Genomic DNA, 14,761 nt, shown 5'->3' on the forward strand with positions numbered 1-14,761 from the left:
GTACCCAGCGGCTGGGAATGGGCCAGCCTGTTGCAGAGCCACGGAGGCGATGCTGTCCTGCCCTGGGGGCCTCTAGGACTGAAGGAAGCAGATCATGCCTGAGCCTTGGGGTCTGCTGGGATGGATTTTCTTGGGACCGGCACCCTTCCGCTCCTCTCTCTAATCCCTTGGCTGTGGAGAGGCTGCATTTTAAAGGGGGCCACTTCAAGCCAGAACAAGAATCCTCACCAGGAACTGAACCAGCCAGCGCGTTGATGTTGAGCCTGCAGCCTCCACAGCTTTGAGAGGCAGGTCTCTCTTGTCAAGACTGCCTGAGACTGGAGTGCTGAGACATCTTGTACTGAGACTAGATGGCTGTGTGGGTAGTCATCCCCAGACAGGCCTTGTTCTAAACATCCCTTAAACATGCCTAGGGCCACTGTAGAGAGGGCAAGCCCTGTCTCTGCATCCCAAGTACCTCACCCCAATCCTCAGAAGCTGGAAACATGGCCCTTGGTGTCAGCCTGGAGCCTTGGGAACAGAATCCACACCCATCACTCTTTTACATCTGTTTTATTAGCAGCAATATATACAAAGTGGAAAATGATTTCATTTCATTTTTCTAGCTTATAAAGTTTGCTTTTTTTTTTTTTTTTTTTTTTTTAAATTCTGTTTGATGATAAATGAAAAAGCGAGCATCTGAGAAGACGCCTACCTCTGCTGGCTGCCCATGCCGGGACCTGGAGTGCCATCTCACTGGGCCTCATCAAAGACGCAGAAAGGTCACGCCCAAAGGGAGAGGTCGTTTGGCCTGCGGTTTCTGAAGCTACCCATTGGTTCGTCGGAGTCCCCATGGCGCCACCATTCCGGCTGTAACCCTTCTCTTTCTCCGGGGCTGTGTGTGCGTGCTGTGTGTGTGTGTGTGTGTGTGTGTGTGTGTGTGTGTGTGTGTGTGTTTCCAGAGTTGTCCCCTGAGGTTTGTGAATTCTCCAAAGAGCTGGTTTCCAAGGCTTGCTTGGGGTGGGATCGCTTGGAAAGATGGCCCCCCAGACAGAGGTCGGAATACCTATGTTGGCAAAGTGAGTCTACCAGAGAGGAAGCTAAGGGGGAGGTGGGTTCCAGGCAGAAGAGGGAGGAGCTGTGTGCATGGAAGTAGAGGTGGTGGCGGCAGGCACAGCCTGCATCGGTCAGCATGAAGGATGCACACATCCTGGAGGCCTGAGCTTTGGAAATGCGTCTGTCTCCCCACTGACATCAGAACAGGGGACGGCTTGTGGAAGGGCTCACGAGTGTATCCAGTTCAAAAAAAATATTTAATCCCCACGGGTTCAAATTTCCATCTTGTAAAAACAGACAGGGATGGGCCTTGATGAGATACCTTGTATACATTCAGCACTGATAGCATCATTTTTTTTTGTTTGTTTTTTTTTTTTTGTTCTTTTCAAACCTTTACATGTTACAAATACACAGTCAGGTATTTAAAAAAAAAAAATAGACACCAGCATGTCCTTTCAATCTTTGCACATTGTGAGCTCGCAGGAGCCAAACTCTAGGCTAGAACACATTTTAAAACATGGTTACAGAGACTGCGCCACCAAGACAGAATTAAGACACTGGTCTCCTGCAAAAAAGAAATCAACATTTGTTGTTTTTTTTTTTTTAAATCTACCCCAATAGCCAAGAGACGACCTGGGCATGACCTGGTCAGCTTTAGGGGACGGGGTTAGAGGGGCCTCACACACATCAGACCTTATAGAAGGCAAGCACTCAGTTTTCACAGGGCCATAGTGTGAACTAAAACCAAACATCACGGACAGAGTTCACAGGTGACCCGGCGCTGGGGTTGGAAGCATCTCCAATAGGTTCTGCCTCTAGGAGAAAGGGTCTTTCCCCAAAGGGTCGCTGTTCCCTCGAGCCTGCACGGTTTCTCCTCCGGTTCCTCTGTGGGTGGATGGGCTGGGTGGCCAGACACCCCCAGCCACAGTGGTCAGGCCTATGCATGCAGGGGGCTTTCCTGGAGGAAGACGAGTCCTCTCCTCTTCCCCACATGGTCCTTGAGCATACTGTTCCCTCCAGCGCCTCACCCCTGCACCTTGCTTCATGATTATACTTAGAAAGTAAACTTCTGGAGAGCCAGGGCCCCTGTGATGGAGCCGTAGATGAAGACTGGGAAGGGCCCGTCGTTTGGGAACATTCTGTCTTTACTGAGGTTCAAGCTGGGCTTTGTGTCTCGTTCTCTGTGGTTTCCACCCTGCTCTGCACACAGGGCATCTGCTTGGGCTTCCCCCACTCAGAGCCTCAGAGGCCAGGGAGGGAATTCTCTCTCTCAGCCCTTCCCTGCTAGGGAGGATGTGAGAACCAGAGAGCTGGAGGTAATGTCTTCCATACTTGAGTCCCACCTACATCAAAGGTCATTCGAGAAGCCCTGGTGAGTGAGCGTCAGAGCTGATCCCTGCCTTTCAGGTCATGGCGTTCCTCCCTCCCCACAAGACCCTGGGACTCTCTAGTCCAAGCTGCCAGTAGATTTCTGAACCTCGCCTCAGGGTGATCCTGCCAGCAGAGGTGGGTTCCAGCTCACCTGGTATTCATCCCTCTTTGGAGTCCCCTTCCCCAAGATTCCTGTGCCTCATCCCTGACCGTCCTCCTTGGAACTTATCACCTTTTAAAAAGGGGGCTATTTTCTCACCTACCCAGTGTTGCCTGAGCCCAGGGAGCGCTTAGAAAATCTTTGCTGCCCCTGAAGGCCTTAGGAGAGAGAGGATAGGCTCCGACCTTTTAGAAACTTTTCAAACTGGAAAAGAGGACATAGATTTTGTTTTGGAGGAGAAATAACTGAGCTTAAGGACTCAGGCTACATTCCACTCCAAGGCAGCCTTGCAAGGACACTCTGACAACCCCAGGGCTTCCGTTCGTACCAAGTACGCTGCGGCCTGCTGCGGAAGACCAAGCCTGGCACTGCTGATCCAACGCGGCCCCGCTGGCCCTGTTACCTGCCGCTGTTTGCCGCTCTGTTTGCCGCGGGAATGGAGGCTGTCACGTGACCTTGGCTGCAGTCCCAATGGACCACACTCGCCGATTTCAATGCCTTCAATTTTAAATACAGTAAGGAGTGCGAAGAAACAGTGAGTCTTTGAATCGAAAGAGCAGAGGGGAAAGATGGGCTGCAGCCCAACACCACGAGGTCTCTGATGGACGTCCGAGGAGGTCCTGACAGTCCACGTCTGCACAGCCGTCTCTAAAGTCCCCCCTTTCCAGGGCAGCTCTGGTTAGATGGAAACTTCGTACTCTCTCGTTTCCTGCAGGACAGAGTGGCACAGGTGGGTCAAGTCCTGAGTGGCAGGGTGACATCCCAAGTCTTCCAGGGTGCCACATCTCCCTGTGTCCCTCCAGTCTGGGCCCTGTGGCTCTGGACTGTAGGTCTGCTCTGCCCATTCGCTGGTGTGTGTGTGTGTGTGTGTGTGTGTGTGTGTGTGTGTGTGTGCACTGTGACATTCTCTGGGGTCTGACCTCCCTCCATACTGTGACCATAAAGGCGAAAAGGACAGGAGTCGAGTCCTCTAGGAGTCCCACCCCACTGATGCCAGCACCTCCTACTGCTTCAGGCAGACTAAGGAGTGTGTGCTCTGACTCTCAGGTAACTGGAGCCCCTCGCTCTCCCCAAATCAATACAAATCCGTCCTCTGAATGCCGTCTCCACCAGCTGTGGTTTGGTTGCCTTTCTCCAATACTCCCTGAGCCAGTCCCAGGGGTGAGGGTCGGGAGCCAATGAAATCACAGGCCCCAACTTGGAAGCACCACTGTCATTTCCTGTGAGGCTAACACAGCTATGGCGGCCACATCAACACTTCCTGGGAGATGGGAAGTACGATGGGCAGAGTGTAAAGGTGGTCCCACGGTCCCCACCTTCCAAAGCTCCTGCCTGGGTAGGTAAGAGAATAGAGCACATGATGGCAGGGGGTTGGATTCCAGAGGCTCAAGACAGACATGAACGAAGCCAAGATCAGATGACCGGAAGGCCTCCCCAGGCTTCAGGGAACAAAACACCCTACGCAGAGAACTCCAACAACACCTAAGGGACCGCCGAGGTCACAGGGCGGCCAATCCAACCCTGGCTCATTTCTAAGCTCGTTCATGTCTGGTAGTAAACTGCCTCTTTCCCTGTCTCCTGTCCACAGGTCTCCCTGTCCAAGGCTATAGGCAACCACGGGAGCCAGGTTGGCATGGATCATTCCCTGGCCAAGCCTGTGCCTATGGCTTGTGAGCCCCTGAGCAGAGTGCTTATATAGGAGATTTTTCACACAGGGATCCAAGGAGGAGGCACGGGGACAGGTCAGTGTGGACAAGGGACAGGTCTGCTGTTTTCCTAACAGCGGGGAGAATGACATGTCACAACACCATGACCTGAGGGCACAGCTGCCACAAAGTCCTAAGCCTGGAGGCTCCCCATGTGCACGCTTGGACCTTTGCACACGCCCCATCTGCCATGCATTTTAACTTTCACCCACGCCCATGTCTCCGTTTTACGAGTTCTTCCTCCAAAAGTGCTCCCAGCCCTCTCAAGGGTCCCCATCACGGAGCCATAGATCCGGCTAGCTTTTCACGGTCCTTCAGAGTGATAATTAATCACGATCACGGACACGTTCGATTGCGGCAGGAGGGCTCAGGATGTCAAGCCAAGCTGGCCTCCTTCCTCCTGGCTGGGCACAGCCTTGTCCAAGTCGCTTTCATCTCTCTGGACCTCCAGGTCCTCGTGAGTCACAGGACAGTGTCTGAGGGTCACACGCCTGTCACGTGGTACACCACCCACCAGGATCGACACCTGCGTGCTCTGCCAGGCTTTAGAGCTCACTGGAGTGAGAGAGATCGTACCTATAGCCAGCTTTACAATCACAGCCACCACAGTTCCTGGTGATCATGGAAGGTTCTGCTCAAGCTGGGCGAGCCCCACTGCCTAGGGTGGATGTAGTCACCCAACCCCAGCACTTGGGAACGAGAGGTCAGGCTCTGATGCACAAGCCCAGCATGTGCAGGTGCACCTGCCCAGTGCCCGAAGAGGACAGGGGACGCCAGCCCAATGCCTGAACACTGTTCCCTGTGTCTACACTGCTCACCCTACACACACAAGTGGACTTAAATGCAAGTCATGTGAGGCCTCAGCATACCCTACATCTCTGGTTTAACTCTCCAGGCCCCAAAGAGTGAGTGATCTGGGCCATCTAGGATCATAGGAGAGTGCTCTGGGAGGTTTTCATGACAGGGAGGTCAGGAGACACTTTTTTTTCTCAGATCGCATGCCTGTCTGTAAGTGAGGATGGCTACAGCATCAGTACCATGCCCGGCTGCCGCACTGCAAGACGGAGAATGGTCCATGCTGCCTTTCAAGACTGGAACTCCGTGAGACACAGCAACTGCCCCTGCTCTCCCCCCTCCCCCCCGCCCCAATGTCTCAGCCGTGCCCTGGTCACACTGGGAACAGAGCTGGCTCTCCCAGCACCCTGCTCAGGAGGGGATTTTGGTAGGGATGAGGCAGGACTCCCCAGGGGTCCTTCTGCCAGCCATGCTGTGGGCAATGGGGAGCCCTCCAGGAGAACAGGGGTCCCACTTACCCCAGTCTCATAGATGGGGTTGTCGAACTCAGTTTCCACGGTGATCTGGCTGTAGGGGTGGGAGTACATGAGGGGCAGGCGGAGGCTGGAATATTGTCGGCACCTGAGGGACAGACAGCAGGGCTCCAGTCACACCTCTGCCCCCTGGCCCCCAGGGCTCTGCAGGAGCCTCTGCAAAGGCCCTGAGTGTGCGAGAATCCCATTGAGGGTGAGCGCTCTCCGCTCATCGCTCTACAGGGTCGTAGGGAGCCAGCCTGTCACCTCCCGCCCTGGGAAGGAGGAGTCCCAATTGCTTTGACTTGTGAAGTGATTCCTGTGTCTACTGACTCTTCCCCCTGCCTCCCTGGACCATGCCTCCGTCTCACCCTGCCCTGCAGAGAGCAGGGGTCAAGGGCCTAGGAGGGCCGGGCCTCTCCCGCACCTTTCTCTGCCTGCTCGCCTCCCGGTTCACTCACTGTCGCTTTAAAGTTGGTTCAAACGCCTTTCCTCATTGCAGCCTCTCCTGCCTACTCTACCCAGCCACCCAACCTCCAACGCAGGGCCTGTGCTCTCCCTCCCAGGCTCTCTTCCGTTTATCTGGTGCTTGCTTTCCTTCTGTGCTTGGGAGATCCGCTATCTTTCCTTACTGGGATCTGCTTTGTTCACAATAATGTTCCCCGAGCCCAGAGGCTGCTGGCATCTCTGTAACCATGCAGTGGATGTGCCTATGTCTGTATCTGGACGCTTTTTGTCCATCGAGGGCAAGTGCTGTGACCTTTAGCACCCAGGACCAAGCCCCGGGACCATGGCACATTCCTGTGCATTTATTTGCTAAGTGACCAAGTAAACGGAGGCGTGGCTGTGGCTGAGATGTGGCAGGGGAACTGGGAGGCGCCAAGGTGCTTTCTGATTCTGACCATAGCACCCCATATCACAGGAGGCCACTATATCCAAGGGCCAGGTGGAGACATTGAGGCCCCAGAGGTGCAGTTCCCGGCTGCACCCCCCCACCTACCTCGTGATGTAGATGTAGGCTCCTCCCAGTAGCAAGGAGATGAGAAGGACCGGAATGAAGATGGCCAGCGCCATGTTCCCACCTTCCAGGGAGGACTCTGCTGCCGCTTCTGCTACTGAGCACAGAAGCCACTGAGGCCCTTGTTTCCCACCAGCTCCACACCCACGGGGAACCTGGTTCTCAAGTGGGTGCCCCACCCCGGCTGACATCCCACGGAGGGACAGAGGCAGAGAACAGAGGCCAGGTTGCCGGCCCTTGCTAGGGAGCCCAGAGTCACCCTTGGCTGTGGTAGCCAGAGGGTGGCTGAGAAACAGTTTGGACCTGGTCATTTTAGGCCCGTTGGAGTACCGTGGAGAGGGCAGACATCTGGTTAAAATTCAACTCAGGGGGCGACTTGGAGGAAGTTCAGGAACAGCCTTGCCTTGCTCTCTGCCCTCCTCTCTGAGCGGCTGCACCAGGCTGGGGGACCCTTCTAGAGATTGCCAGTGGGGATGCCACCCAGGGGTGGCTCGGGGCCGTGGGGACAGTTCTGATGACCAACCTCCTCTTGCCCCCCCCCCCCAACGCATGTGGCAACTGCAGAGATCATGGCAGCTATCTTGGGGGCTGGGGGCACTCGCCCTGCACAGTTTGAGGGTGAGTCCCCCCCTCTCACATCACTTCTAGAAGCTCGACCTCCTCTGCCCCTCTCTGTGGTCACGTCTCACCAAGTTCAGCTGCGCCTCCATCTCTAACCCGTTAGCCACCACCTACGTGGGTGAAGATAACCGATCCCGATCTCCACAACGATCGCGCACCCCCGGGGCCCTGGCTTCGTTCACACTTCCTGAGCCCAGGGGCCCTGGGTGGCTTTTCCCACCGCTCACTGGGCAGCAAGAGGCAGCGGGGGCATTCCCAGGTAGAGGGGCACGGTGGTGGCACCCTGCTTCTCATGAACAGCTGACCCATTATCCCCCGCAACATTTATCTTTGTTCCCTACTCTTCCTGCCGGATTAAAGTGGACATCAGTGAATGACCTGCCGTTCACAGGGCCTGGTACCCAGCTGTGTTGTCAGAAGGACGCTAACGGCGCCAAGAGACAACGGGAGCAGCCGTCGGACTGGTTACCGGACAGGTCACCGCCATCTGTGTGCACAGCCCCGCACTGCGCTGAACGGACATGGCGCACAGGCGTGGCGGCTGCATGTGTGGGAGGGCTCTCGTCTTCCACCGTTGCCCTGACCAGATCACAAGACACACCTTGGAGGTGTGTACGCCTCTGGTGTGAGGTATCCGGGAAGGTCTAAGTGAAGCGGGGAGACCCACCCTAGGTGTGGGCAGCTCCGTCCCAAGGGCCGGGGTCCCTGACTGAATGCAAAGGAGAAAAGTGAGCTGAGAGCATCGTTCGTCTCTGCTTCCTGACTGTGGGTGCCGTGTGAGCAGCTGCCTCATGCTCCCGCCGCCAAGCCTCCCCTTTCACGGCAGACTGGACCCTGGACCGGGGAGCCACAATAGGTGGGCACCTCTTCCCTTAAGCCGCCTTTGTGGGGTGGTCCTGTCATATCAGAGATGCAAGTAACTAAGACAAGGAAGGAAGGAAGGAAGGAAGGAAGGAAGGAAGGAAGGAAGGAAGGAAGGAAGGAAGGAAGGAATCTTAAAAAACGAGAGACCCTGGTCAGCTGCTGTCGCCTGTCCCACAAAGCACACTCGGGAGAGGGAGATGGGGCTGTGCCAGGGAGAGGGAGCAGAGGGAGGCAGGGCCCTGGATGCCCCCAGCAGGCTTTCACTCAGAGCCAGAAGATGCTCTGCCCAGGAGGTGAGGTGAGGCTGGTTTTATCCCCACAGCACCTATGGGTCAGAAGCTGTCTGGCAGGGTCAGGGCTTCTCAGGTCTCTCTGGCTACATTGCCACTGTCAAATCCTTTCAGGTAATATTTAGGGACCTAAGTTGAAAATGCCTTTATTATTGTCCCCGCCCCCCCTCCACCTGTATGTGTATGTGTGTATGTGCCATGTAAGTGCAGTTGCCCACAGAGGCCAGCAGAGGGCATTAGATTCCCCCAGAGCTGGAGTTACAGGTGATTGATTGTGAGCCACCTGACATGGGTGTTGGGAACAGAACACGGATCTTCTGCAAGATCAGAGCACTCTTAACTGCCTAGCCTTCTCTTCAGCTCCACCAGCTGTTCTTGAAGCCCCTGGGGAAAAGCTAACGATACAGATGTGGGATGTATTGGAACTTTCAAGATGGAGTAAAACTCACCTTCCAGCGCGTGCTCGAAACTGTCTTGATTCACTGAAACAGAAACCAGGAAGTAACATCAAGACTGAGGGAGTTCACTTTTTGCATAAGGAGAAGCCCATGGGCCTACATTCGAAAGCCCAGGGTGCATGGTGTGGGGGTGGTGCCTCCGGGGTTACGCAGTGTGGTTCCCCCCCACAGCACCTCCCAAGGTGGTGAGAGGGAAGAGATGGGCAGGTGGCCTGGGCATCACGGATGGTGATGGCACCTGCCGTGTGTTCTGCCTTGTGCCACGAGCTCTTACATGTCCCACCCACCCCTTGCCAGTCTCCTTTGGTACATGTGATGGTTGACTGTCACCAACATCTTACAGATGAGCCAATGGGGTCGCAGAAGTGCAGCAGAGAGCCTGGGACCCCAGCCCGGCAGCTCCTGGGATCCCAACCCGGCAGCTCCAGCTTCGTTCACAGCTCTTAACTTTTTTTTAAAAACAGCCTCTTGTGCGGCCTTGAACACTCAGTGTCAGCCTCCCAGTGGCTGGAAAGACAGTTGTGTGACCCCACACCACCTCTAACTACTGGTCTTTTCACGGGGTCTTTTTATATTGTTTCCAAGGAGGTGTGACTCAAGACTACAGCCTGGGGCGAACTGGCTCCAGCTTTGAAATCCATGTCACTCAAGCATCTATCACTCATCTTTATTGACCAGGGTCTGCATTCTATATCAAATTATTTCCATTAACTCCTATTTCTTATAAAGCCCTGAGGTTCAAGGTATCAGGGATGATATCTCATGCTCTGTCACCAAAGTCACCACGCTGGCCGAGCACTCCCAGGTGCAGAGCCTGGAAGGGAAGTCTTAAGTGGGAAGACTGTACCCATAGCGGCCAGGCCACCCTGGCCACTCTGCATTTACTATGTCTTGGTCGGTCCCAGGACTCCTGATTACACTTTGACTCACTGAAGTCACCATCAATTGGCGACAACAACCCTGGCTAAGAAGCTGGCTAGCTGCAGTCTTCCAAAGGTGCCCCCAACTAGAGAATCGGTCCCCAGATTTATAGGTTGATGTTTGGGGGGGGCGGCTTTGGAGAGTGACGGGGCATGAGATAGCCCTGCCATGCCAGCAGAGGTGCAGAGCCAAGCTTTGGGCTCTCGGCCTTCACTACCCTGGACCAAACAGACCTCTATTCTACATAAACTACCTGTTCTCAGATATTTCGTTACAGTCACAAAAAAAGGGACCAAGAAGAGGTGTGGGGGGGCACATCTGCAATCCCAGCACTTGGGAGGTGGAAGTATGTGGATCGGGAGTTCAAGGCTAGCCTTGGCTACAAAGGGAGTTCCAGGCTAGCCTGGGCTACATGAGACTGTCTCAAGAAACAAATGAATGAACCAAAGAAAGAAAGTAGACTGGACAGGAACCCACTGGATTTGGATTCCACGAAGCCACCAAGGCCAGCCTCGGAGCAAGCTCGGCTTCTCCTGGAGCCAGCCCTGACCCTGGCTCCTCGGGTCTCTTTACCTTTACAGATGGGCAGAGGCCCACTCCAATGGGACGGCTGTCCCAGAATGCAGCGGATGGTCACTTCGCCCATGAGCTCAAAGCCCTCATAGCACATGAAGGTGAGGGACTCTCCAGGCAGGTACAGCCGCTTATACAGGATCTGGTACCCATTCTCAGGCAACCCTGGGTTGTCACATGCCAGGGACTCCTCAGCTGAAAGGAAGCCAGACACGGGCTCTGAGAGTCTGCCTCAGACTCAGTACCATTCTCTGGGTGACCTAGCCCACCCCACAGCATCCCCTCTCCAGAGCCCCATCCTGCACCCAAATGGTTTCCCCTCATTCTCTCTCGCATCTCTGGGTACACACTACACATGAGCATCGCAGGATGAATAGGGTTGCAGAATCGGGTTTACAAACTATCAGTTCTTTACATCCTCTCTGATCTCCAGTTTTCTCCTTAGCAAACGGGAATATGACTGCAGGGCTCCCTAAGAGAATGGAGAATGCCCTCGCCAGGTGGAGGGTGCTCACTAAGTGATGGATCTTGGTGGTGATCGATTGAAAAGACTGTCCACTCCTCCAGAGCCCATCTGGCATGTCCAGGTCTGGTCTCTGTCACCCATCACTTCTCCTCCAGGAATCTTTCACCGGCCACCAAATTTCTAGTGTTTTCTTCTTCCGCCCAGCAGCGCCCACACTGTAAAATGCTGCCATTACTCAGGACAATTGTCTGTGGAATCAAGTGCCAAGAGCCTTAAGTGGCTGCAACCGACAGGTTCACACTCCCCTCTGGTGGCTGCTTTTGGGTACTGCCGACGCCAAGTCCTGGGAGACCTCGCGTGTGGAACTTGCTGGGTGAACCGTTTGCCCCTGGGTAGCAGCCAGCAAACATCGCTCAGCAGCACAAATCCCGAGACCAATGCAAGATTTTAAATCGTGGCAGAATCCTCACAAAGGTTACCGACTTAGCCATGAACAGCTGACCTCTGGGACTCGGCGCACCTTGCCCCAGCTTACTGCAAAGTTTAGTGTCTGTGAACGCGAGGAAGGCAGGGATTCACACAGGTGTGACTGTACTCTGGGAGGAATGGCTTATTTCACTTAGCAGAGGTCCTCGAGGCTCCTCTCCATGTCCTAAGTGCTTCCGTTTTTAAGGCTGAATAGTATTCCGTTGACAAGCAGACCATGCCCCGTATCCCCATTTCCCAACAGTACTGATGTCACCGTGAGTGTGCGAATCCAGCTGAGTTCCACCTCTGGTTCTTTGGGGGTAGACGCCCAGAAAAATAACGACTGGCTCCCAGGGTGGCACCCATTTTGATTTCTGAGGACCTGTATGCAGTCTTGGACATCAGCTACCCCATGCCACGTTCTCACTAACGATGCACACAGGTTCCAGTTTTTCCACAGAGACCCACCGGTGGGACCTCACTCTGGCTTGAGAAGAGCCGTGGCCCCAGGTGTTGCCTCCTGCACCAGCTGCCCGCCGTTCAGAAAGATGAGAGGGAGGGAGTTTCATCAGCAGCTTTAGGTGCCCCCCAGGTGAGCAAGCCTCAGGAGAGAGAGGACCCGAGGCAAGCCTGAAGCCTAGGCTTCCGTCTTCTGAGTGTTCGCCTTCTTCTCAAGTCCTCAGTGCCCAGTCCAGGACTCAGGGGGACTGGTCTGTTGAGACTCACAGGACCTGGACGCGTCTGACCGCTGCTCTCAACGGTCCCCCAGGACCACTCCATCTTTCTTTCCCTGCGGCTGTGCGTACCTCACACTAAACACCTTGCCGAGTGAAGGGCACTCTCCTCTCCTCCCTGCCTTCTCTTCTCTCTCCCTCCCTGCATGTTCTCGCTTCCTTTGTCACAGGTGAGCTCCACAGACAGAAGTGGAGATGGCTCTGAGGTCCCTCCCTCCTGGGACTGTCCCCTGGGTATTTCCGGGACCCCAGACTTGCTTTCAGCTGTGAACCTGGGAAGCCTCCTCTGATGACACCGCCTGAGATGGACACTTCTTTCTAACAAATCACCCTGGTGGGTGAGACACCCGGCTTTGGTGTGTGCCACCACCTAGATGGGTCCACTTGGTGCAGGCTGAAGGGCCCACAAGGACCCCAGACTTGTGACCCACAGCACGGGCCTGAAGTGGTTATACCTCTTCTCTCTGTAAGATGTATCATCTAAAGACCCCTTGCTGACCCAGGTCTGTCCTTGGGGATGTCAATGTCCCTGGAGTTCCTGTAATGTCCCCAGCACTGCGTGTGGCGATGGTGGTGTGTGTTCTCTCTAATGCTCCTCCTCCTTCCTGGAACTCAGTATTATATTGTACTCATCTGGAGATCCCAGCCCCCGGCACAGGGTTTGCTTTACAGGAAGTACCAGTGATTCTGTCAGCTAACATATCCCATAAGCGTGAGGTGTGTTGTGGTTTGAATGACATGACAAAGTGTCACCTGCAGGCTCATGTGATTGAACACTGGTTGCCTGACTGGGAGCGTTGCTTGGGAAGGTCACTGAACCTTTAAAAGGGGAAGCCTCTCTGGAGGATGTGTATCCTTGGGGGCGGGCCTTGAGGTTTCATAGCCTGGCACCATTTCCTGTTCCTCTCTGCCTCCTGAGTGCAGATGCAATGTGACCAGCCGGCCTACCTGCTCCCACCCACACTTCCTCCCCCACCCCCACCATGCTGCAGCCCCTCCACTGTAAGCCAGAATCAACCCTTTTCCCTTCGAAATTGCGTCTTGATGATGTGTTGTCCTCACAGTATTCACAGAGATAAATGAAACAAGTCCAAACGTGGCCCCACAAGACTGAGGCCAGAGGTACATAGCAGAATACAGGGCCAGGGTGGAGTCTCTTCTCTGCCAGAGTGACCAATACAGTGTGGATGAGGAGAAAGGGATCTTCCTGGACACCATACAATTGGAGGCTTATCAAAATTATACAATGGAAAAAAGAAAGCATCTTCAACAAATGGTGCTGGCATAATTGGATGTTAGCATGTAGAAGAATGCATATAGATCCATATCTGTCACCATGCACAAAACTCAAGTCCAAGTGGATCAAGGACTTCAACATAAATCCAGTTACACTGAACCTGACAGAAGAAAAAGTGGGAAGTAGCCTTGAATGCATTGGCACAGGAGAAAACTTCCTGAATGGAACACCAGTAGCACAGACACTAAGATAAACAAGTGGGACCTCATGAAACTAAAAAGCTTCTGTAAGGCAAAGGACACTGTCAATAAGACAAAACAGCAGCCTACAGAATGGGAAAAGATCTTCACCAACCCCTCATGTGACAGAGGGCTGATCTCCAAAATATATAAAGAACTCAAGAAACTAGACATCAAAATATCAAATAATCCAATTTAAAAATGGGGTACATATCTAAACAGAGAATTCTCAACAGAAGAATCTCAAATAGCTGAAAGACATTTAAGGAATTGCTCAACATCCTTAGTCATCAGGGAAATGCAAATCAAAAGACTCTGAGATACCATCTTACACCTGTCAGAATGGCTAAGATCAAAAACACTGAAGACAGCTTATGCTGGAGAGGATGTGGAGCAAGGGGAACATTCCCCCACTGCAGGTGGGAGTGCAAACTTGTACAGCCACTTTGGAAATCAATATGGTGGTTCCTCAGAAAATTGGGAATCAATCTACCTCAAGACCCAGCTATATCAATCTTGGGCATAGACCCAAAGGATGCTCAATTATACCACAAAGACGCTTGCTCAACTATATTCATAGCAGCATTATTCATAATAGACAGAACCTGGAAACAACCTAGATTCCCCTCAATGGAAGAATAGACAAAGAAAATGTGGTACATTTACACAATGGAGTATTGTTCTGCTGTAAAAAACAATGACCTCATGAAATTTGCAGGCAAATGGATGGAATTAGAAAAAAATCATTCTGAGTGAGGTTACCAAGACCCAGAAAGACAAACACAGCATGTACTCACTCATAAGTGGATATTAGGAGTAAAGTATAGCAAAACCAGCCTGCAGTCCACAGCCCCAGAGAGCCTAGATAACGAGGAGGGCCCAATGAGGACACATGGATTTCCTTGGGAAGGGGAAATAGAAGAGATCTCTTGGGTAAACTGAGGGCAGGGGATGGAGGGATGGGAACTTGAGGGAGCAGGTTGGGTGGTCTGGGTGGGGGAGGCGGGACAGAAGGGAGAGTAAAGACATCTTGATGGAGGGGCATTTTGGGGTTAGGGAGAAACCTGGCTCCGTGGAAACCCCCAGTAATCCACAAGGATAACCCCAGCGAAGACTCCTAGCAATAGTGGAGAGGGTACCTGAACTGGCCACCTACTGTAATCAGATTGGTGTCTACCCTAATTGTCATCAGAGAAACTCTATCTAGTAACTGATGGAAGCAGATGCAGAGATGCTCGGGCAAACCCTGCGCTGATCTCTGGGAGTCTTGCTGAAGAAAGGGAGGAATAATTG

At 53.5% G+C, this 14,761-nt stretch overlaps 1 protein-coding gene across 1 annotated transcript in view; it reads right to left on the reverse strand.

Annotated features, from left to right (window-relative positions):
* Nucleotides 1-621: 621 nt before the first annotated feature.
* Sez6l (seizure related 6 homolog like) overlaps nt 622-14,761 on the reverse strand; it is a 167,913-nt gene continuing 153,773 nt past the window's right edge. Inside the window, 5 exon segments of the mRNA XM_028858821.2 lie at nt 622-3,275; nt 5,586-5,688; nt 6,580-6,694; nt 8,822-8,854; nt 10,325-10,519. Coding sequence (XP_028714654.1) covers nt 3,246-3,275; nt 5,586-5,688; nt 6,580-6,694; nt 8,822-8,854; nt 10,325-10,519 — 476 coding nt within the window. The 3' untranslated portion in view covers nt 622-3,245.

Source organism: Peromyscus leucopus, chromosome 23 (genome assembly GCF_004664715.2).
Source record: "Peromyscus leucopus breed LL Stock chromosome 23, UCI_PerLeu_2.1, whole genome shotgun sequence".
In the NCBI taxonomy this organism is placed as follows: domain Eukaryota; kingdom Metazoa; phylum Chordata; class Mammalia; order Rodentia; family Cricetidae; genus Peromyscus; species Peromyscus leucopus.